The sequence below is a fragment of the Hippoglossus hippoglossus genome, chromosome 18, assembly GCF_009819705.1.
Source record: "Hippoglossus hippoglossus isolate fHipHip1 chromosome 18, fHipHip1.pri, whole genome shotgun sequence".
Classification (NCBI taxonomy): Eukaryota; Metazoa; Chordata; class Actinopteri; order Pleuronectiformes; family Pleuronectidae; genus Hippoglossus; species Hippoglossus hippoglossus.
The window spans coordinates 10,953,147-10,978,738 of record NC_047168.1 but is presented as its reverse complement, the minus strand read 5'-3'; the positions used below and the strand labels follow the sequence as shown (position 1 = coordinate 10,978,738).

General features: G+C 44.7%; 1 protein-coding gene across 4 annotated transcripts in view; it reads left to right on the top strand.

The window, feature by feature from the left end:
- Positions 1–25,592, top strand: part of LOC117752034 (NACHT and WD repeat domain-containing protein 2) — a 44,240-nt gene that overhangs the window by 13,737 nt on the left and 4,911 nt on the right. For all 4 annotated transcript variants that reach the window (XM_034569149.1, XM_034569148.1, XM_034569151.1 and 1 more), the window contains exons 4-7: positions 10,075–10,191; positions 19,873–20,076; positions 20,834–20,984; positions 21,814–22,403. In XM_034569149.1, coding sequence (XP_034425040.1) covers positions 10,075–10,191; positions 19,873–20,076; positions 20,834–20,984; positions 21,814–22,403 — 1,062 coding nt within the window. The remainder of the gene's footprint in view (positions 1–10,074; positions 10,192–19,872; positions 20,077–20,833; positions 20,985–21,813; positions 22,404–25,592) is intronic.

Genomic DNA, 25,592 nt, shown 5'->3' with positions numbered 1-25,592 from the left:
CTCAGATAAGGCTTCCATCGGCGAGGTGCTGGCAAAAATGTAGCTGCGGATAAAGTGGCGTAACGCGAGGGTTTTCCCCTTTGTTGTTGTCGGAGAATTGCAGAGCTCTCCCCCGTGGTGTCCACTGATCAAGATCATTTGCATTGCAAATCAGCATCAGTGTACACACAGAGATAGATTGCTATCAGAGGTCTGTTTGTTAAACAAAATCCAGGAGCGCCCTGGAGCCAGACAAAGATCTGTCACAGATTGTTCCTGGGAAGGGTTTGAGGAGATTTGCGGGGGACTTGTGATCGATTAGATCATAAACAGCTCCGAGCACATGCCGTCTAAAGTTGTTATGACGAGAGATGTTCCCAACAACTGATTTCCTGATTTCCTTAAATAGACGTATACGTTTTGACTTGTCGACGAGTCTAAAAGAAAGAAAACAATCAGAATCACAGCGTCTGCAGGTAAACAGTGTTATATTGGTTTGCTTAGTGTTGCAGCCTTGCTTCCACGGAGGTTAACATCAATATGGGGGGAACACATTGTCAAGTGGTTATATGATATTTTATCCTGGCTCAGCCTTCATGCAAACATCTAGATCAAGACGGCCAAACCACGGTGGTTTTACGAGACGCCATCAGTCCCATGTTCCACCTCGCTGGGTCATGGCATCCTGGCATTAGTGCAGGGAGAAGGTGGCTGTCGTCTGCGTTACAGCAGCACTGTTCATTATCTATCCCTAGTTGTAAAAAGACTTAGTATTATGTACTACACTACTGCTTTCTACATAACCAGGATTTCCAGTAAATGACAAACTAGTCGAGTAAGAAAAATTGCAATTTGTTGAAAATAAAGAACTTTCAGGAGACGTGGGAATAAGTCATGCTCAAAGTCTAAATCAAAATCAGAAAGACTTACAATTTCCATCTCAAGGAAATATAAGAATGACTTGGAGGTTCCTCTCTGGTAAATGCACAGTAAGATATGCACTTAGTACTAAGTCCTAATGGAATTGAATATATTTTCCCTGGCCAGAGGTTTCTGATAAAGCAGGCGTGATTGGAGGACTTGAGTATCGGAGGATGTGTGAAGTCTTGTCTGATTATTTACAGGCAAAGCTTCATAACTACAAATGGGGTTATGCAAAAACTACAGAACCAATTTCCGCCAAACTCGGTGGAGGGATGGCACCTCGGACTGGGAAGAATCACAGAATGTTGGTGCGGATGCGGATGAATGGGTTAGATCCAGGAATTTTTCGGGGAATAATGCAGTGATGTTGATTTTTATACTGTGTTATACGTCTTTGTTTATTTCTTTTGAGCAGGTAAACGTAGTTAAGAGTAAAACAAGTTTAGCTTCTGTTTAAAAGCCACAAATGATGATTGTTGTTTTATCCTTAAGATAATTTTTAGGTTTCATTCGGATGAGGAGCCAGTTACTGAAAACCATGGATCATTTGTTATTGAGGAAAGGAATGCATCACAGATTTAATGCCCAAATGACTGCATTCAGTTTATGATGAATGGTTTATCATAGATATCACAATATTACAAACCATCAAACTAATAGACGTAACGATCGTCCCTCTGATGCCTGTGTAATGCAATAGTGCACGATGACGCCAGAAAGGCCGTGCAGAGACGTTTTGGCTCGGCTGTGCGTGGCCACGTGTCCGTCTGGTGATTCAGCTCGCCGTGACAAAGCGTGAGCTGAAATTATGATGCAGAAGGCCTGGGAGTTATTACTATGACTCACTTACTCCTCTCACCCTCCCTCCCTCCCTCCCTCCTCGTCCTCCTCCTCCTCTACCCAAACCCCCCAACTCTTTCTCGTCCTCACCCACGCCATGTGAGAGTTGGCACCTTCGCTAAAACCAGTCTCATGGAGCTTGATAGCGATTTGCACTTGTGAGTTTCAGTTTTTAACATGTGAAATATACGTACGCGTTCACTACTTGCATTCATTTTTCTTTCATTCCCACCCCCCTCCGCCTTTCACATGCATGGCTCCGTCTCTCGCACACGTCCGCTGGCACACGCTGACACACATATGCCAAAGCTGACGAAACCTACTTTTCCTCGGGTCCCTCATCACCCGACTCCTTTTCAATCCAGAACCTCCCTCATAAGAGGATGTGGAGGGATCGTGGGAGATGGAGGGACAGATAGAGGGAGGAAGAGCGCACGCAAATCCGGCCCAGGGGCCGAGGGGTGCGTCCTCATTCAATCAGTGCACAGCAGCGACCTGGGAGGGGAGGCGGGGGGGGGGGGTCTATCCCCATGTTTCCTGCACTTTCAGGCTTTCATCACCCATACGTGCACTCACCATTTAAAGAAATTACACAAAACAGACACATAACGACTGAGCGATGCCAGTGGATGCACACAGCGGATCAGGGTCAGACGAGGTTTCGGTTCATGTGTAACCACACAGACAGATTACTGATGGTGTGTGAGGTTTGGCTGGCTTCAGTCAGGGGGGAAACAAAATAACTCATCTCCAGCCATGTGGTGTTGTTTGTTAAATACTGATCAGTGGATTTTCATGCTTGCAGCGAGATACGGCCGCTCAAACACAGATTAACTCACCATCTGAATAATTCGTTGGGTGCCGTAGTTGGTTCGCGCCTTTATTCAGATATTGCGAGACATTAAAATCGTAAATTTATAAGGAAAAAATATTCCCTCAGATTAAAAATATATTTGTAAATCCCCATGAATTTGTGGATGCAACAGATGCAATGATGTCGCTGTTTACAGAGTATTCCTTATTTCCTTTAACCTTTGTTTCCTCGACACCTCACTCATCTCCACCATAGACTGTTGGACAAGATGGACGACAGGTCTCCACTCGCCCCCACGTTCTAGAAATGAAGCCATAACATCCAGGATATGAACCGGCCGCGCCATCTTGTGCCTTTGGAGCCAGAGTCTTAGCAATTGCGAGTCTTGGCTGTCACTTGGTTTTTATAGCATCAAATAACTAATTAAAACCAAATTCCCCCCCCCCCCCCCGACTGGCCACTCATCAAACCTCCGCCCGCAGCAGCCTTCGGATCCTGCTCCGCTCGTCCCCCTGCTGGCTGGACACTCATCCAGCCCTGCTCACAGCTCGTCCTTCTGAGGCTCCGTCCTTCCTCCTGCCAGTCCCTGTTTGTCTCCGTTTGTCTCCGGCCATCAGCCTTCCAGAACACTCCCCCCCCCCCCCCCCAACAGATCTCCACTCTATCACTTGTACCAGCGTTTTGCATTTAGGTTCATCCTTCCAAACATTACAGATTCAGGGGCTGAAATCAAGAGCATTTCCTCATTGTTCTCCATAACAATACAATCACCTCCTTCTACATGTAGGAGTTTAGGAGTATATGCATTAATGTGGATGTTGCTGCATGAAAGTCCCTCCCTTAAAGTTACCTGGCTCAGCTAATTGGCAGCGATACAAACCAGGTCTACTTGCATATTTTTGCCGCTTTTCTGCACCGTGTGTGGGCTGCTAGCCGAGGGTGCTAACCTCAGGATTGAAAGACTGAACGCATCATGAAAGACTTCACATTTTGTTTGCTTGAAGCTGAAGGTGTGGCCGATTTTTGTTTTGGCCCAAGACGCCAGTGCGACATCTAGTGGCAGCGATCATCCACATAAATGACCTTTAAACAGAATCGCTGGGCTGCAGGAAACAGCTGTTAATGATGTGGGCAAACCTCGCTATGGTTGCCAACTCACGGACCATCACACACACACACACACACGCTCAGCCACTACAATTAAAATAAAAGTTTCCAAGGGCCACAGCTGTGCGAATTAATTCAACGGCTGTCACTCAGGCGTCGTTTCAAACTCACGAGATGAGGCATGAACATGTGACGACGATTACCAAAAAAAAGCCTTTTCTTTTGTTTGCACTTTTATAAAAAGGAGAACGTGGCTGTCAGCTTGGCTTTGTCAGAAAAGACACTCTTCGAATTTCTCCCACCTAAAAATGTACTTCTCTTCGCAAGTTCTTAAATAACTTTTATGTTAAAAAAAAATTCTTAAGCGTGACCATATATTTATTATACTCAAACTTCAGATGCGGAAAAACTTGAAGACGACAAATTCATCACCTGAAATATGGCGTGAACCCTCTTCATTCATCACTCCTCCATCTGTTTACCTCCACCCCATATTTCTCTTTTTTTTTCACCTCTCTTTTCTTCCTCCGTCCGTTTCCTTCGCTCCTTGGCAGCAGCAGGCCGCCACTTTCATTCAGCCGCCCCCGCTCCGAGACCGTTTCCCTCTCCGCTCGGTCTCCACAGAAACACACAAACATGCCAACTGCCTCGGCGGGAGCGAGGCTGAATGACAATCAGCAAATATAATCAAAAGTCAAATAGGAAACTACATCTAAGGCTTCGCTTACACTGCATCTCTCTCGCCCCTCGGGAGAAGTCTTCATTCTGTGAAGATGATGTCTTATTACTGTCACAGTGAAGGTTATATTCTCGGCCCTGTCGGTTTATCGGCTGTCAGCGGAGGATCTCAGAGAAAAACTCTGCGGAATGTGACGGACAGATGGATTAAAGTGGTCTGGTAAAATCTAAATAAAGTGATTTTTTAAAAATCCATATCTATGAAACTGACCGAGACCTGATTATAAAGTCTGTTTGAGAATATTTGTGATGAGTATAGAGAGAATTTTAACTGTAGAATTGTTGCCAGAAAACTGAGTGAGACACTTGTTGTTGTACTGTGGTCTGCAGTTAACCCGCTGGTTTACAAAGAGCGATGTTACCCAAATGATACGCTGCAGGCAGTGTTTCTCTGATTAGAGAAATGAATGGACTCCGAGCAGCTGCTTCAACCCGAGCCGCCGTTTGTTTACACCACTGGGTTTACGCTCGGTTAAAATGCAAAAACACAACCGGTTCCCCCCGAGATGTTCTGTTCCTCGAAAATCTTTCATTGATTTGGAAATGAATATATTGTATTTTGACGTACTGTTGTTTTTTTGTGACTGTAGAGAAACATTGATTGAGCTGAGGAGCTGTGGAGAGATAAGTTTATGTGGATAAAGTTCGCTCCACTCAGTTTATACTGGTTCCCATGAATTCTTAAAGTCTGGGAGTCCTCTGCACAATCAAAGAATAAAGACTTAACGTCCCACAGGTCAAATTAGCTGCAAAAATAATGTGACTGATTTAATTTAATTCTGAACATGATTATGGTTCAGGTCTGATCTTCACGCCTCCTCAAGGAGAAGTTTCAGGAATCTTTTTAAAGATAAGATTTAAACCCCTTTAAAAAAAGATTAAATGAGACGTATGATCCTTTTTCTGAGTTTCTTTCCCGAGAGAAAACAAACCAAGCCTGACCCAAATCTGACAGGCTCTCAGTTTTTTTGTGTACGAGCCCGACCTGAGCCCCGATGTTTTCCCCAAATGCAGGAATGTGCAGTGCAAAGAATCGATGAATGAAACTTCTGCAGCATAGTGACATCACGTTGGTCGCACCCCTAGTGGCTAGCCCTTTCAAGTTATAACACAAATTAACATTATTAGCCTAAATATAAGTATGATGTATTTCTCCTTTAACCTTTTCCCAATAACACAGCAAAAAATGCTTAATTTTGTTCCACGACATCAACAGAAATGTTATAATTGTTTCCTTTACGAGTTAAACTTATACAAGTTCAAGGCATAAACTGTATATAAAGATGGACGACATGACAGCTTCTTAAAAGACAAGACAAATCATCTCCCTGGTTATAGTAGCTTATAGGTCATGTACCCCTCCTCCTCCATGTTAGTTGATGGGGACATGAGCCAAACTAAAAAGTCAAAATACACATCAAATTATATTTTTGCTTCCTTACTGATTAGTGGGAGGATTTGGAGACACAACGTCCATATTTATATTCAGTCTATAGTTCAAGGAGCTTCAGAGTTGTGCCTACTCCCATTTAAGTCCCAAGCGTCTCCCTGTGGCGTGCACAGTGCGTTAAATGTCCCCCAAAGCTGTGTTTGACAGGCTCTAAAAAAAAAATTCACCAAATTAATTATCATTTGAACATATGGCAAGCCTCAGAGTGACCTATCAGGAACCTTGTGTGATGGAAAATGTATATCTCCCTGAGCTGGTGCCTCATTAAAGCCTCCGCGAGTCCCAGGATCTCATTACCTCGTGTCTTTGACTGGCTGTTAACCTCGACGTGCTTTGGTCGAGCTTTAACAGTCTGAAACACGGAGCCATAATAGCCCCGGCGTTTTCAGAGCGTGGCGGATTTTACTCCGAGGCGTGCACATGTGAAGTTTTCTCTCGGAACGCGTTATTGACAACCTCAATCAACTCCATTAGAGTCATGCAGGGAAAGTGTGACCTCGTATCAGAGAAGGCAGGAATTGAATTAAGTAAAACATACGATTTGGAGATCTAACACTAAAGAGTGTTTAACCTTCATGCATGTGTTTTTCATATCGAAGCAGAAATATATATCTGATTCCAGATATGCTGCTAAAACTTGCACTTTTCTCGAGCTCTCAGAAAACTGCATTCATCAAACATTCTTCGAGATTTACCACATGTTCTTAGTAAAACTGCCTGCAGTACAGAGCTTAAGATATATTTATGTGGGCGCCATATCTATTTTTACTCTTGTTTTTCTTTTTTCAGTTGGTGGGGCTTTTCCCCGCCTGATTTCATGCCCTTTCTTCCTGGGCATCTTGGGTATAATCCCAAAGTCTAACATTCAATAAATGAATGAAAGGAGAAAAAAATTGCTTCTCCTGCGCTTGACCGGCCGTGGGCAAACGCCCTCCAAGGGCATTAGAAAGCAGCTTAGCAGAAGCCGCTTCGGCTCTTACGCAAGCGGCGGCGCCCTCGGCGGCGTAGTGGAGGGGAAGAGGGAAAGTAATCAGGAAGAGCAAAGAAGAAGTTGGCTCTAAGAAGAAGGAGGGAAGCTCTGAAATTGTTCCAGCAAGAACCAGTCTGTTAAGGACACCTTCCAAAGCTCTTAACTTCACTCTAGCATTAATGGTGATTTTGGAAAAGCATTCCTCAGCTGTTCGTCGTTTCTCCCTCGTCCCTGCGTACTCGAGTGAAGCACAGCGGCTGATGTGGGCAAATTCAATCACTCTGTCCTCCCCAAACACACACACACACGCTCACGGCCACTGGATATGACTAATGTCTTCATTTATCTTTTAATTACAGCGCATCCTCCCAGTCACCTGCTGAAGCCCAGTAGAAACCAATCATAATCAGGGGCTCATCTCACTTCATTCCCTCCCTCCCTCCCTCCCTCCGGTCGGTGTCAACACGAGGCCGATTGCAGTCTCCCACACATGTACGCTGGAAGTAGATTAGTGACACTGATACACAGTGACTGATGTGCTAAACAATGAGTTTTCCACAACAGGCCGACACGAGGGAGGCTTGTCATGTGCGCCCCAGTGAGTGGGAGAGACTTTTTTTCCAAAGTAAAAGCCTTTAGCAGGCGCACGACAAGGGAAACGCATGTAGTCTGTACTTTTTTTTCATCCTGCATTCACGTGTCATATCTCATTTGTTGGTAGTACGGCAAAACAAACAATTTTGATTATCAATTGATTATTTAAGGCGTTGGGCATTTCACCGACTCTGCTGTCGTTTCTCAAATGTAAAGGATTTGCTGTAAATTTGCTATTTCATTTATGTTACAGCTAAAAATAGTGAATCGACGAATTGAGCGGAAGAAAAAATTCATCAGCTTCTATTTTTAAAATCCATTAATCATTTAGGTCATTTCTCAAGCAAAACTGACAAAATGGTCCAAAGTGCCAGCTCCTCAGTCGAGAGGATTTACTGCTCGTCCTTGTCTCACGCAAAAGTAAATGGAAGAATTTATTTGCCTTTGGAAGAGAGTTCAGGATGTTTGTGATGGGGGGGGGGGGGGGGGTTCTCTTCCATTTTTATGACCTAAAAGGTTTCGGATGTGACGCATTTCTCTGGGTTTGAACGCTGTTGGAAACATTTTGAAAGTCTAAGTACGAAAGTTAACCAAATATATAACAACGGTCTGGTTGTTTCTATTTATTCTCATGCAGAATTGTTACATGTAACACCTTTGATTTGTCTGTGATTGAAGTCGCAGCTACGAAAAAAAATGCCTAATTTTAAAAGTGTAACAAGACAAACAGGCGGGAAGCCAGCGGTCTGATTGTCAATGAAAATATTTGTTCACCGGCGTGCTCGTCTGTGGGAGGACTCTGCAGCGAGTTGACAGCTGTCTCCTTCCACAGTGATTCAGCTGCTCACAGGTGCACGGCGACGATCAAGCAGATGAGCCGAGTGGCGCTCCAGCCCTCCCGCCGCCGCCGTCAATAATGGGGAGAGGCGAATATCTCCCAAACTGTCAAAACACTGCGCCACACACTCAGTTTCAGTGCCAGCCGGTGTGTGTGTGTGTGTGTGTGTGTGTGTGTGTGTGTGTGTGTGTGTGCACTCTCTGCCACGCTGCGGACGTGTCAGTCATTGTACCAGGTGAAACCCATTTGCTAGTGTGGTGGGCAGCGGAGCACGAAGGAAGGCGGCAGCACCCCCGCTGCTAAATCACTTCACCTCCTGCAAAAAACGTTTTTTTTACTCATGACCTGCAGAAGAGCTGCACCAGAGAAGAAGAAGAAGAATGCGATAGTTCACATTATGCATTTTAAGGGACTGAAACCTGAGCCTCCGAGCAGCAGCGGTCATCAGACGTAATGTGTCTTTTACTGTGAGGCGCTCGTCAGGCCCCGGCCAGAAGGCGAAAAGCTGACAGAGTCCCAGGAAGCGGCCGGCAGGAGGGCTTGTTTTCCTCTAAGATGAGCCAGCAGCAGCGTGCCGTGGGCCGCACACACACACACACACACACACACACACACACACACACACACACACACACACACTTACAGACGTTTCCTCACCTCTCTCCCCTCCGGTGGGAGATTCCCCCCGTGGCGTGTTTACAGTTGGAGTTGTCTGAGCTGCCAAAACTTGTGATGAATGTGTTGTGGGAGACCTCCTCTGTCGCATGTCTGTGTGTCTGTGTGTCTCTCTGTGTGTGTGTGTGTGTGTGTGTGTGTGTGTGTGTACACAGTCGATTCCTCCCTGCTGGTTTTCAATGCTGAGGGTGGTGTTGTGCTTTTCAGTCACACAGAGCAGGTGAGAGTGTTGACAACAGTGATGGCGTTAGAAAACCTTCGGGTTTAAGCCCACGGATCCTCACTTGTGCTGTACTTCACATGTAAACATGTTTTTTTAGCTGTAAACTAAATCATACGACATCATCACTTGTGTTAATACTGACGTTTCCTACCAAGATTTACGCCATCAACTGTTGCCACTGACATAAGCTGCTTTCAGTCATGCACTGAATTCCAGACATTTTCCAGAAATATTCCAGAGGGGCTGTGAGATCGCAAATGTCCGAGTCATCAAAATTCACAGCGAGTGAGTGTTGACGACGTTTCTAACACGCGACAAATGCAAAACTGGAAGAATACAAATATCTCAGGATGAATCAGAGAAGGAGCCATTTACGTAGAAGATGCGGACTAAGAGATTAGAAAACCTTTGGTGATATTTTCACTATATCATTTATACAACGTTTTCCAGAGGTTCACGTCTACGGAGTCAACCATTTGGGACGTCTTCATATCCTCTTTACATGTTTACGTGTTTTCCTGCAGCAGCAACTTCCATCTGTGAAACAATCCTGTTGTATAACCCTGTTTTAAAAAGAAAATCCATCATATCCTTGTTCCTCTGAGCTGTGGAAGCTGGTTCTGCCATTTATTCTATTCCACAGTTGAAATATTTTCTTTTTAGAGATATAGAGAACATACTGCTATAGGCATCATAAATAATTCATTGAGATTTTGTTATTTTTTGTCTTTTATATTGTATTTATTGTCCAGCTTCTGTGTTCACCTGAGGTTTGTGTGGATATCTCTGTCTGTAATTGCCCCATTGGGACAATAGAGACATCCTTCGCCCTCTGGAATCTACTAAAACTCACCCATGCGCCTCTATATTTGTGTCTCCTTCTAATAAAATACACTGAATGGGCTTTTGTGTGTGTTCCCAGGTGGTGGACCTGTACTGGGGAGTGGATCCAGAGGAGTGGGACAGTCCGGACCTGCAGCGACTGAGGATGAAGCTGCTGGAGGAATGTCTGAAGACGTCAGCGGGGCCGTGTTTTGTTGTGAGTGTTAACACGACGCCGCATAGGTTGCAATTACACACACGAGCGGGTTTTGCACGAGATTTAAGTTCACATAAGTAGAAAATCAGTTTTTAACCGGCGTTGGTTTCTCCCATCATCCCCTCCCTGTGTGTGGCTCTGATGTGGTCTGTTCCCACGCTCAGGCTCTAATAAGACTCTGTGGAAAATACCTAATAAGGGTGAAATCTAATTTTTCCTGCAGGACCTCTCTCTTTGTAAGTCCTGGCTTGGTCACATTTGAGAGTTTCAGTAGCGTTTGAAGTCCTCGTGTTGCAGGTCTGAGGCTTGATGTGCGTGTCCGGTCTGTTTGAATCGAGAAAATCTCTGTACTGTTGCTCGAGGCGGCGATTCCTCGTTTTAGAGACAGTACATGAACCGCAACAGAAACTTAAAAACTCCACAAACTCCATAGTCCAGAAGAAAGTGCTGCAAATCCATGCAAAGCTAAAATTACTCTTGTATGAATGAGTTATGTGCGAGGAGAGAGAGAGGGAGAGAGAGAGAAGCATGATGCGTAATTACAGCTGACATTTCAGTCATATTTTTTAGATAATTTTAGGCCACATGAAAAAGAGAAAAATGCACGAGGAAAAGGACGAGGAGCGAAGAGAGACGAGGGGAAGAGAAATTAACGGTGAATTATTCAAATGGAACAGATCCGTGTCGAGAAGTTGAAATTGAGGTGAGAGATCACAGCGGGAGGTGATGCATTATGGGTAGAACAAGAGCCCCTGGTGTCAAGGGAGCAAAAACAAATCTTGTTCCTCACATTTAGTTTTTTCTTCTCCACCATTTCATCCTGCGCCTTTCCTTCACAAGTTGTAGTTCTCTTTCTTCATGACACTAAAAACGCACAAATCCACAGAGTCCACATCTCAGTGATTCATTCTAGTTTATTTCTGGGGGAGCGATGATCCTCGTTTCAGTGTCAGCGTCGCTCATCCCAGAAACAAACATCACACCTACCAGGCAAAAACTGCAGAAACTAAAGAAAGATACCAAACCCCTGGACTGTGTGTGTGTGAGATATAGGAGGTGTGTGAATGACTTCTACTGTAAAGTGCTTTGAGTGGTTAATAAGACTAGAAAAGCACTATATAAATACTGACTATTTACAATGAACTCTACAACTTGGAATCCAACTCACATATTAATTATCTCAAAAGCAACAACCACATTAGATTCAGACTCTGACACCAGCTGCTGAGTTTGCACCACAACAGTCAATAGCTATTCTGCCACCTCTATGGGAAGGAGAAGACACGTACTTCAAATATCTGAATAAAGCTCATACATGGACCTCAAGTTCAGCTTTTGGATCATAATTCACATGAAAGTGAGATGACCCAAGTGTCAGAAAACAGCAAAATGCAATGAGCTCCGAAATGAATCCACAAAAAGTTGAATATCCCGCACATACTCGAGTGAAATGGCAGCAGTGCAGCAGAAATGTGACACAATCAGCAATAAACCAGGCAAAACATGCAATAAAACACAGCACTGGACAGAAAGAAGACATCAGTTATCACGTGTTAATATAGGAAAGGTTGTAACTTACCTGAGTGAAGCTCCCACTCTCCAGAGCCGAGTCAGTGACATCTCCAGCCCAGAGTGGACAAACATTCAAACTCCAGCAGGGGAAGAGGCGGCGTGGAGGCCGAACAGTCCTTCTTCTTTGAAAGCTGCGTTAAAGCCACACGACAAAAGCGTCGGCAGGTTTCTCCTCCTGATCAAAAGCATCGTGCAGAGCAGCAGCAGCGGTGGGAGTTTGCAGCAAACATGGCAGATGATGAGTGTGGCTGCACCTGAGAGGAGGAGGAGGAGGAGGCAGGGCCCTGACAGCTCGAACAGGCCGCCCTCCAGGAAAAGGTGTGTTGCATTTATGTCACGGTGCGGAGAGGAAAGTCATGTGAGTGGAGCAGCAGGTGGGATTCGTCTGCCTCAACTCCAACAGGCTGCAGGACTGTAAAATGTGCAAATACATACAAGTAAAAAGAACCAAGATAAATAATATCGAATCAACAAATACGATTAGAACGTTTTGTTTATACCTCATCAACACCGGCGTCGAACCTTTTCACCCAAAGCTCTCAAATCCCCTCGTCTCTTTTCATCCTGACGTATTTGTAGTCTTCCAGTTTCATGTCCGTCGTGTCCTAGAAACTTGATCAGGCAGGAAAAGTTCAGGAAAATGTCAAGACACTCGGACATTTGCGTTCTCACATGCAGCCTCTCTGGAAAAAAATTCGATCTTGTAGCAGTTTCATTTCAACAGCAGAGGAGGAATTTAGTTTCCATTATAATTTAAATCAAAGCAAATTTATACACAGAGGTCATCTAATGTGTTTTGCATGAATAAAATGAGCAGAAAGCTACAGATGGGAAGCATAGGAAAAATATTAAAAAGGGTAGAAGACTTTTTGTCTGGTGAACACGATGTCACAGGATCACTTTGAGGGAATTTCTTCAAATTTGATACAAACGTTCAGGCGGACTGGAGGATGAACTGATTAGAGTTCGGTGGTCGAAGGTCACGGTGACCTCGTATGATTCTGGAAAAAATATACATGTAGACTGAAACTGTACTGGTCAGAGGAGGCAAACAACCACAGGGAGGTAATTCTAAGTGATTCAGTGAATGCACTGGGAAATTGAGCAGTTTTTAACTCGTCTTTTCAAAGCAGTTGTTGTTGTTGATCCTATCGTTTGACTGTTGTCGGAGGCAATGTGAAAAAAGTTATAGATCTCGATGTCTCGGCCTCTAAAGCCCCATTCACACATTGTTATGTGGCGTCAAGCTGTAAAGTAAAAGCTCAATCAGGCCAAACGCAGCCGAAACGATCCGATCTGAGGTGAAAAGAAGCGACTCGGCCTCCCACTTTGTGCTGCCGACGCCGTGTCGTACACGCCGCACTGATTCCATTCATTCTCATCAGCCCGGCCGCCCTCTGTGCCTGCTGCAATTTCACCATCTTAACCCCGACTGACCCTGAGCCATACCAGACAACACACAGAGAGTAGACACACACACACACACCCACACACACACACGGTCTGAATCGCCTTCATTCGCTCCATGTCTCCACACACACACTGAGCATCTTGACCCGGGGCGGTTTCTCTGTTGAGATTGGGAATCAGGCGAGGGGGGGGGGGTGTCCTCAGCGGGCGATCCAGGATCTTTACACTCTCAAGAGACACACACGTGCATGTACAGTGCACGTCCTCCCCATCTGGCTGTTTAAATCTTTAATGGCGTACCATGGTGATGTGCTCTCCACGGCAGGGCTGCAGCGTTTTCTGATGAGGAACGCCACAGAAGTAAATTCCATTCAGACCCGTCAGAGCCAGCTGCTGCTGCCAGGCCCCTCGATGTCGCTGCCACACGGGCCGGTTTCCAGCACTGGGGAGCTCAGAGTGGCGGCAGTGGCGGTGGTGGCGGCAGTGGTGGCGGCAGTGGTGGCGGCGGTGGGTTGTTTGATCAGGGACTTGGATCCTCATTTTTGACAGTTCTGGGTTGTCTGGGCCATCTCTGGAGCACTGTTGTTTTTTGTCGTCGGTGGAAGACCTAGTTTCAGTATATAAGTAGGGATAAGGAGAATAAAAGTACTGATGGGATACCAGTGCATTTCAAATAATAACAACTTATATTTGAACAGCTGTATGCCACTCACCTTTATGAGTGATGATTGCTTTCATTGTTGTACGGCCTGGCTCAGGTTAAACCCTTTGGAAGACAAATTAATACAGAGAATGACCAACATTCTTTTATTTTGTAGTTTGACAGACCTAACTGAAAAAGAACACAAACAAATAAATCTACGGTTACACAAATATTACTATCTTTAAACAAGCAAGTGCACTTTCAGTGTGAGATACTAACAAATTGCTGTTTTATCTGGCTCGGGCTAACACTACACTACAGAAATCACTACTTGCCAGTGGCAGTCCAGTGCGACTGCTGTTTTCAAGCAGCGAGCAAGAGTTGATTTCTCGAGAAAAGGAAATTTTATCCGGGTGAAAATAAAATGCTTTAAAGACGTGATCTAGGGCTGTCGGTTGTTTTAAAAATCAAGATGGATTTGTTCATATTTATTCCATCTGCAGTGTAGAAACCGAAATATTTCTCCATTTTCGTGGCAAAACATCGTAACATTACTGACTCACTTAACTGCGAGGTCAGGAGCGCATGCAATAGGTCAAGCTGACAGTGAGCGCCCTCTACAGGATCAGGAGGACTACTTCAGACTGTACATTTTGAATTCAAAAGTCAGAATATAAACTAATCTCCCTACATAAAAATGAATATTCAAAATCAAATAAAAAGTGACTGTCCCGACGTGTTATCGGATCGGTACATAGATTTACGTACACGCCGATGCCCGACCCGGTATCGGAGCCATTTCCGATGCTGGTATCTGTATCGAAAAAACATTTCTAATACCGAACGTGATTCCAGCAAATTCAAGTCAACCCTCTGCTTTCATTCCCCTAATTTTCTTTCTAACTCGTTTACTTAGAAGTTACCCCTGCAGAAGTGTCACCAGAGCTAACACACACACACACACACACACACACACACACACACACACACACACACACACACACACACACACACACACACACACACACACACACACACACACACACACACACACACACACACACACACACACACACGCAGCAGTAAAAGGAGACTTCAAAGAGAGAGAGAGCTGCTCTGGGGGTCTGCAGCCCACAACAACTGTCACAGAGCCCAGTGCCTGGATCAGAGGGGATGAAACAGAAGAAATGGGGGGTGGGGTGGGGTGGGGTGGGGTAGTGTGTGTGTGTGTGTGTGTGTGTGTGTGTGTGTGTGTGTGTGTGTGTGTGACAAGATGAGGATGTGAGGTGGGAAGAAGAACAGGTTCCTGAGAAACACTACAGAGGAAACAGAGAAGCGGAATTGACGTGCGGAGCCGTGTAGGTGTTCAATGCCGACAGGAAACCTCTTAATACCGTTTCCATTTGCCTCCATGAATCATTCAGGGGCTGTGAAGACCCTCAGTGTTTAAGATATCGAGTGGAACCCATATCTCTGTTATTTCTCTTCTGATTTTCAAAGACTGTTATATAAGCAGCTCTGCACTGGACCTGTCAGTCCCCCTTTGTGAGCGAGGGTCAATCGCAGCTTTCAAAGGGCACGGCTGTTACACACACACACACACAAAGACACACCACACCTGGGTGAGGGGCGGGGGGGCTTTTCTCTAACCTGTTGATGCAATAAAGCCGGTTTCCATGGCGATGGCAGGGGTTGGCATGGTGATGGTGTCATTGACCCGGAGATTAAGCATGACAATGAGGCTTGACTTTTTTTTTTTTCCTCCTCCCTCTCCTCCCCTCCGCTCTGCAACAGTCTCAAATTCCCCCGTGTAAAATATAAAAAACTAAAAACTTGATAAACGCCTCAAGGACGCGTATCAGCAAACAGCGTGAAGCCGCTCATCCAGTTCCACGACTTCTTCTCTCCATTTATCTGGTTGTGTAGCAGATTTACCGGCGGTAAGAGGATAGCGGAGGATACTGTGGCTCCTTATTTTTCTCTCTGATGATGTAACTGCTGATGAGACGAGCCGGCTTCGCTTCTCATCCTCAGCGGAGGTTGAAGTGCAAACCTAATAACTGGCGTCAAGAATCCAGCAGAGAGGGAAAGGCACAAAGAGTTTGAGGTTGCATCTGCCGGCGTGGTTGTGCAGAGATCACTCCAATCACACGTACAGATCTTAACATTTAAATAATTGGGCTGATGTTATTCTGTATTTTTCTGTAAATAATCCAATTAAAAGACCATAACCATCATCCTGTCAGTCCAATAACATAATATAGATCCAGGCTGCAAAGGAATAAGCTATGTCTGCCTTTGGCTGCACTGATAAATGTCAGGTTGGTGTTTTTATTTGAGAAAAATACAGAATATCATTATTCTACCCTTTGATTGAGAGGATTCATGTTGCATTGATTGCAAACAGTCAGACAATTAGGGCGTACTGTATACTATCAACATTCTGTGAGTGTGTGTGTGCTTCACTGAGAAATAAATATTCCTCTCATCAGATCATCTGTTTCTTTTTCCCTCTGCGCTGCCAAAGCTTATACAGCAAACGTCAGAACGGTCGACTGCGAACCCCCATTGATTGATTGACTGCGCGAGCCATTGATTTGTTGATTCATACTGTAGCTGCGTGAGCTGCCGCCGCCTCCGCCACCCGGCTCATCAGATAAAGTGCACTTAGTCCGAGTATAAAAACCCCTTCCGAGGATGAAAAAGCAGAAGAGGGAGGAGCAGAGGAGGGAACAGGAAGGAGGCCTAGGAGGAGGAGGAGTGCAGCGAAAAACTAGAACTGCATTCGTCCCCCATCTGCTTTGCTATTGTCACTTTAGCCTCCTGCCTTTCTTGCACCTGCGACTGCTGAAATATGATAAGAACTTCTGCAACCCCTCGGTCTCCTCTCTCAAAAGACACACACACACACACACACCAGAGTGGAGTGAAGCTGTCAGCCGACGTGCTCTAATCCACTCTGGACGGCCTCATTCCACACCAGCTCTGGCTCAGACAGGGCTGTTAAAACCACCCGGCAAATATTTGGACATTTCTTTTTTACAGTTTGGCTTTGGCAAGTCCGGAGGGTGACGGCAGTGACAGAAGATTATACACACACACACACACACACACACACACTTGTCCGTGTTTGCATTCAATCACCTGATTTTTGTCGTTTTGACTGGAAACCACACACACACACACACACACACACACACACAGTCACTCTCTCCCTCTCTCACACACACACACTATATGTCTCTCTCTCTCTGCATTACTGTAGTTCAGCTCAGCGCCTCCATCCTCTCTGACACAACACTGCAGCACCGTGACTCAGAACGGTTCATCTAAAGATGAGGTGACCTGTGGGCCAGTCCCATGGCCGGAGCATCATTCCACACGAATGCTGATATTTTGCAAAAACGAACTTCCAAAGTGCAGATTTTCCAAAAACTCAAGGTCGCTGTGTTTTTTCCGTGTGTGCGTGCGGAACGGAGCGTTTTATAGACTATACAGGAAGTGGAAACACGTCGTCCATCTTGATAAAGTGTATGGCAGCATGTCAAGGTACATTTCTCAGTGTAAAGTTGTGGGGTTACAGGTTCAGTGAGTCTCATTCACATCTACTGTGTGCTCCTGACTGTCACTTCATCTGACTGTGAGCTAATGGCTCCACATTTCTGCTGAGGAAGCGAAGTGAGCCCGTCTGTTTCCATTCTGCAGAGCGACTGTCAAAACTACAGCAGTTAAACATTTTCTTTCTTCTGAGGCGTCCCCCTGAGATAAAAGGTGCGTCTGTCACTGGAAACAGTTTGGGCTCGAATCCAGCTCGTGACCTCCCCCCCCCCCCCGTCAATCACTCGGGAAGATAGCGAGCAGCCTGCCCTACTTATCTATTCTTTATTTTTGGCACAAAGCATCACACACACAGGGGGAATCCCTGCCTCCTCTCTCTGTCGGCTGCTCTTAGTGATTCCCCGGCTTTTGTTTTGCTCTTAAATTAACGTTGTACCTGAATATTCCAGTCACAGCAGAGTCCATTCATTTATTGCCTGTGAAATTCTTTTCCATACTATTTCATCCTTGTTTGTCTTTGGCCCTTAAATTTAACTTCAAGTGCATTTAATCTAATGCTTCACTGATTAAATGTGTGTTGATGCAATGATTCATGGGAAAAAACATTAAAGGGACTCAATGCCCAAACCGTGCAACTGACACCTCCTCCTCCGAAACAACTGACACTCCACATAGAAACTATCTCCTCCGTCCAAAAGATGCTGTAAAATGACCCTTTGGTAGCAAATTCATGCAAAACATGGGCAAAACCGTGTGTATGCAAATGAAGCGAGCGCGGGCATTTGTGGGTTTGGCGAGCAGGCCGCCCTGCCGCCCCTTCCACATGCCACATCGACTGACTCCGCTCGTTTCTCTGCATCTGTTCCCGCTGCGACTGCCAAGAGAACGAGGAGTCCAGCGTGGACGCGGCTTTCAAGCGTCATTGCCGCGAGCGTGCGAAGCGTAGTTTTCCTGCTCATCAGAGCTCACAGTCACTTGGCCTGTCCCTCGCTCGCTCTGCAGCTTCGACCCCGAGGCTTCGGCCGCATGGGAAGTACGACACATGCAGCAAAGATCAGCCGGTCATGTAGTGTGGTTGGGGGGGTTTCCAGTGTTTCTAGTCTTTTCTCTTATTTTCCTTGAACGTGACTGATGGAGCACCTCGTGAACTGGGCCAGGAAACGGCCCGGATCGTTTCCGATGGCTCCGAATCGGTCGTCGCTCGGAAGCGTGCGCGTAGACGCTGAGGGGAAGACTCAGTGGAGCTTACAGCAGATATGCCATGTGGAGTGGGAATAATAGGGGAATGAAAAGGCCACGATTTAATATGATAATGTCTAATTATGCAGCGACTGTGCCGAGTGTTCTGGTTTCTGACTAAACACAGATTGTCAGAATTGGCTTTGGTGTGTCAGCCCGATGACGATGACGGAGGGTCGTGAGTGAGATTAAAATAACCTTTAAATTTAATTTCACACTCCCAGACATTTATTCTCTCAAATAAACATACCTCCTTTTAATTAAAGCATTCATTTCCTTTCATTTAACAAAGTGCCATCTGTTCTAAATATAAAGCAAATCTGCTCATTTTATTTAACACTGCTGATTACTGAGCATTAGGGAATTTGGCCGAGGCTTCAGCTTTTACATAACAGTGTGTCATTGAAACGTTTCTGTCGCGGCGGCAGAACAAATCAGATTTTTCTTATTAAAGACGATGATTGATGCTTTTGGTTCTGACCGGAATGTGTCTATTACACCAGATAAATACAGAAAGCCAAGACTGCATGTGAAGATGTCTGGATCGCCACCTGGTGGGCGGCTGTAGTATTGGTCATAAATTCTGCCTCCTCCATGTTAGTGGACAAAACATAAAGAGTCAAGATGCACTTCAAATACATTTTTCTCAAAGATAGTTTCTGCCAGTTTAGGTAGTTCTGATCACATGGAGTTGTTGGTGCTCCACAGTGACATCTAGTGGCAGTGAATGTCATATGTAACCTTTAAACCCCGTGTGTGTGTGTGTGAGATGGGAGCGATGCTGTGTCCTGTGAGTTTGAATGTTAGTTAATTAACTTAATTTCATTATGGTAAATGTACATAAAAAAAATTACATTTTTTACTTACATTTTTTTTTACCATCTTTCCGTATTTTAAAATTCATTATATTTATAATTTTACTTCATACATTTTTGAGTAGAATTTACTGTAATTAGTTTGTTCTAAAGTGAATTATGTAAATACGGCTGCATTTCTACTTGTTAATATGAAGTTGCCCGCGGCCTGCACGTCCCTGATGTCGCGCTCTGGCTGCTGGATGCACCACAGTCGAGTCTGCAGCTCTGAAATTACCCTAAACACCGTGGGCGTCATTGACTCCACCACTCACCATGCGCCACTGATCCAAAAAATAGAGCCATAAAACAGCTTAGAAGATCAGGATGATTCACGCTGCCTGTCTCTTTCTCTCTCTCACCTTCCCTGCCCTCCACCTTTTCCCCCCTCCTCCCTCCCCTCAGGGTCTGGTGGGAGAGAAGTACGGCAGCATCCGGGTGCCGGGGGAAGTGGAGTCGGCCGAGTTTGAGATGATCCTGGACGCGGCGGTGGAGGCCGGGCTGGACACACACATCTTGGAGGAGTGGTACTGCAGGGATGAAAACTCCGTGCCACCCGCATACTACCTCAAACCCAAAGCCCAAATGCTTAAGAACTACCAGAACTCGGTGAGTCCAACTACCTGCTGCAAAAGACACTTTTAAACACTGTTAATGGCGGAGGGGGGGGGGGGATTTGTTGATGGTTATTGGTCTTTCTGTTGTGTTATTTTACTCACACGGACGTGATAACTTTACTTACTGGAGGCTTTCACGGTGCAGTTAATAGATTTCTCGTCCTGGAGCTGAATTTACTTCTCCTGGTGGAACGTTTTATTTGCTCGTACGGAGAAGAAACCAGATTTGTTTTGTCTCATAAAAGTCACTTACCAACAGCACAGTTATTTTTGAATAAAACTGTTTAGCTTCTGCCTTTCACATTACCTCGTCCAGAACTTTATAGAGGAAACGAAATATCTAGCTTTCTTTTATTAAAAACTGCCTGATGATGAGGATATTTTAAGCTGTAGTTTTTGCATCATCTTGCTTGGGGAATTTTGACGTTTTTTTGGAGCGTAGGAATTTTGTCCAAGCAACAAATTATCTGAGTTAGAGCACAAGCAGAGCAAATCGAAGCACAAGCAGCGGCTGTTTGAGAGAAAGCATAACGAAATATGAATGTGCAATAAACGAGTGCTGCTCTCAAACTGAAAGATCAATCAGTGTAAATGTTTCCTGCATCAGACGCACAGCAACATCTCTTTTGTTACTGTACGTGTCAAAACGAGAACGACAGCGTTCCCCGTGATGAGATCCTCCGTCTCACTGTAAACTCACAGCATCCTCTCCCCCCCCCCCCCCTCCCCTCGTCCTCTGTCCCGCTCAGATGGAGTCGAGCAGCGCGGCCAAGACCAAGAACGACAAGGCCTGGAGGAACGTGTCGGAGGAGATCAAGAGGATCTTCAGAACGGCCGTGCTGCAGCTCCAGGAGAAGGGGACCATGAAGAGCCCTCAGGCCAAGAAATTCCTTTGCTCTGGTGAGTTTCAGGTCCACGTTTTTTCTTTTTCTTTGTCGTCGTTTCATATCGTTTCTCTTGATTCTGTCTCTTTTTGACATTTTGAAACTTGTGATCTGTACTTCAGGGCCACCGTATACTACAGTGGATTAAATTGGGTACATTTATTATTTTGATAAAATAAACGTGTTTGCTGACATTAGAGAAAATAAAGACTTATTTGAAAAATGTTAAGTGGTACATTAATCTTCCGTCAGAAAAATAAAAAGCCTGGAGGGGAGCGTCTTTCTAATGAGTGAGGCTGTTGTTCAGTCCGACGCTAAATTGATGAGATGCAATCAGGATCCGTCCGACTCGGCTCAGCAGACGACAGTGATTGATCGATAGCGGTTTGCGATCACATCAGGGTGATGGATCCAAACAGCACGTATAGAGGAAGTTCTGTGTTCTCCCGGAACTCCCAAACTTTTCCATTTCACACTTTATTTTCCCCATCTCATTAGACAGGAGATGTTGGCAGAGTTCCAGTCAGTCCGCTCTGTGTGTGGGGGGGGGGGGGGGGGGCCTGTGATACAGTTCAGCAGCTCTGGCTTATGTGATTTTATCAACTTTGTTTCTTCTTAAATGAGGCTCAAGAGAAATCTATCTAATCGGAGGGTGAAAGCTCCTAAAATCTGTTCCGCTTTGCTAGAGGAAGAAATCTAAATCCTACATCTGCTATACTTTAATCTTCGCAGGTAGTACATTAGGATTGGCCTTTATCAGCTGCCCGCAAAAATTACGGAATTAGGAAAACGTAGGAGATTTTGTGACGTCAGATTTGACAATTTGTGCTTTTCTCTCGTTTCAGCCTTAGAGGATGAACTAGACTTTGCCCTCGGGAAACAAACTCCTGCCTTTCTCAGGAAATGCGTCTGCTACATTCGCAAGATCTCCAACTTCGACCGTTTCGCCAAAATCCCCGACATGACCCGCTACATGGACATCGTGGTCGGCGGCGACCGCATCATGCGCAACCAGGAGTCCTACGAACGCCTTCTCAAGGTGCGGGACGAATTCATCCCGACGGTGGTCGCCGCCTCCAACCTCCGCGTCTACTCCTCGGTCACACACTGCGACATGAAGCTGGGCTACTCGCAGGAGGTGGAGAGCCACTACGTGGAGGGTCTGTGCAAGCAGTTCTACGAGGACATGGTGGACATCATCCAGGCCACGGTGCAGCAGAACTTCGACACGGAGACCGACCCACTGTACGACGAGATCCTGCAGCACCTGTCGCTCTGCAAGAACTACGCGGCGCACTACGAGTACAAGGCCGAGACGCTGGATTACGTGCAGGAGTATGTGCTGCCGTCCAAGGGGAGCAGAATGAGCCCCCTGGTGGTGTATGGAGGGCCGTGCACCGGGAAGACGCTGCTGTTGTCCGAGGTGGCAAAAGAGGTGAGGCGTCGGCGAGGTTACAGGGAGGGTGTTTAGTTATAATGGCCGATACGTCCCATGATCCTGAGCTCCACGACTTACGACGTGTCCTAAAATTTAGAGGAAGATAAACCTAAAGCTGGGAACATAAAATTCCTCCAAGGAGATGTAGAGTGCAATAAAGAAAGTAAAACTGTGAAGACTCTCCAAATATGGAAATGTGAAAAGCCAGGTTTAAACCCAAATGAATGCGAATAAAAATGTACAAGGGATATTCGCCATCATGTCTAATTTATAAAAGTAATATTTCATATATTCAACATGTGGGTGTGAACATCTGCAGGGAAACTAAATTGTGTGTGTGTGTGTGTGTGTGTGTGTGTGTGTGTGTGTGTGTGTGTGTGTGTGTGTGTACACTCTTTGTTCGCTCTGTGGTTTCGTGCGCACCATCTGGTTGCGTCCACCTACATTAGCATCACGCCGTAGCCGAGACACCCACATATCCACCGCTCCCGTCCAACCTTTATTATAAATGTCACATCAATGCACCGATTTGTTAGAAGCGCCATTTACATCGTCCAGGAGTAGATTTATTAAATGTTACAAGATGCAACAACACAAAAACAAAATAAGCAGCAGAACAAATGATGGTAAGGATTAAATGCAAAAGTTACAGATTGCAGAGGGCACACACACACAAACACACACAAACACACTCTCACACACACACACACACACACAGCAGAAATTACTGTTAGATGAGAGCAGTGGGGAAGGAGAAGCGAGCTCAAGGATGCAGGAGGACAAATCAATGTTGGAAAAAATTGTGAAGTTTTACAAAAGCAGTGGGTGAAATGGAAAAATTCTCAGAATAAACCATCAGCTGCTACAAACTGTTTTCATTTCAGTCGCACCTGTTTTTTGAATAATAAAAAAGGGGAAATCTGCACATGAAATGCAGAAGAAACGCAAATATCTGCTTCATCCATTCAAACGTGAAAGATCATTTTCACACCTCGCAAAGAAGAAAAGCCTGTTGTAGCTAAAAAAAAATTTTAATGATTCATTCAGACACTTGATTAACAAACGGCTGGAGTTTAAATTTGTTATTGCCCACACAGAGATGAGCTGAATGATTAATCCCACGACCGTATTGCGAGTGGGCTGTTTTATCTTTTTTGAATCCGTCCACTTCTTTATTTAGTGAAAAGCTCGAGGACAAAGACAATTCTTTACACAGATTTTGGTTTTAAGCTGCTTCTACAGCTGAAAACGTGCAACTTAGCTCAGATGTCCGCGCTCATCATAACCATGCGTCTCCCTGTGTATCAGTCCTGTCTAATTCTTTAAGCTTTACTCAAGTGAAAACTACAAATTGAAAAGTTTGAAATCCTTTGTGGCCCCTGGATTTGAAGGAGAGGTAGATATTATTAGATTTCTGTTGGACTGAAAGAGGACAGAGGTGTTTTGGGGACTCTGTCCACAGGGTGTGATTCTACACCGAACCTGCCTCCTTTGATTCATTGGACTCTCGCAGCGTTTATGTCTTTACTATTGAGCTGGAATCACACTGGGTCTGTTAAAACAATACAGGTCTCTCTCCGCCTTTTAAGAGATCTGAGTAGTGATGGGATAAAACAACGCTCAGCAAGTTACTTTTAGAACTTTATGTATATTTAAAAGCAAGAACTTACTTTTACTCAAGTAGAAGAAATGATGTGGTAATTGTATCTAGTTACATGTTTGTAAATTCATCAGATAAACACAAATTCATCTTTATCAATCTTAGAAATAATAATAAATAAAGTAAAACTAATAATAAAGTACTGTGGTAGCACAGGATGTGATACGTCCTGCGTTTGAATCAGAGGAAACCAGTTGATTGTACAAAGAACAAGTCTAATCAGAAAGTAAAGTGTACAGATCTAGATACGTAGGATTTGCACATATAGAGGTGACCTGCGGGTGAAACCTGATGGCAGATCTAGAATTTTAAAGGACCAATCAGATTTTAGCTTGGGCCATTGTGCCTCTGGATCCGCCCCCCTGCTTGAAAGCAATGGCAAAATGATTTTGAAATTGCCTCCTATTACTTTTAGCTTCACTTTTATTCCAGACTTCACTGTACACAGGTTGTAAGAAGGAGAGATGACGCCCTTTGACTTTAAGACCATCTGTGTTTTAGAGCCTGTATCGGTGTTTATTACCATCTTGATGATGCACCTATAAAATAACTGTCAAAAATGACGCCATTGATTTTCGGACCAGTTATTTTTAGGGTCCATCGTGCAGTTCCTCTCTGCTGCCTCACGACAGCAATGAGCCAACAAGGCGTCGGACAGCACCTCATTTTCAGAGCGACATGCCCATGCATCACGCTTTGTTCCGCTTTGCACTGAGAGATATGGCCCTAGTTGTTAAATAGACTGTTAGAACCTAATATACAGCAACTTCTAATAGGTTCTTTAGTGCAACGGCTGCTTTGGCACAGTTAGAGAATATTGGCGATGCAGGAACGAGTCTTCAGAGACATCGACTGTGTACAAGTCAGGTTAATTAAAGTTGTGTGGACTGATTGTAACGACAGGAATTAGCTTTGTGCATAAAGTTACAGAGAGAAATGGTTGCATTTGCCTTTTACAGCTCTATTATCTAACGTGCCTGTTGTCAAATATAACACATGTAATGTATCATATCATGGTTAAATGGTTTTTTTATTGTAACTTTCCATAAAAGGGTTAAATATAACAATGCATAAATATCAGGCTGGCTGAAAAATAAGATTATATTCAGGTCTTTATTTTCAGTTCCATAAATTCGGTCACACACACACGCGAAAAAAAATAATTTCAAATGGTAAATACTCCACAGGCAGAGTCTCTGTTTTCCTCTCTCTCACGTTCTCGCAGCTAAAAGTGGAATCGGCATCATCATGTTGCCCTAAAAATGTCACATATCATCTTTATGTTTCCCGGAATCTCAGCTGCGAAAATGTAATGAATTCATGAATGAAATTATAATATCAATGAAGGAGGAGTGGAGCTCATTCATAGAGTATTTCTAACAGTAAAACTACTCATATATGAAGTATATGTATTAATGACTTGGAGGATGTTTTCAGGACATTAAAAACTAACATTACTCAGTATATTTCTCTGTCTCTAATAAAAGATAGAAAGTTGGTGTAGCAGAGCCGTGCGGTCATAAGGT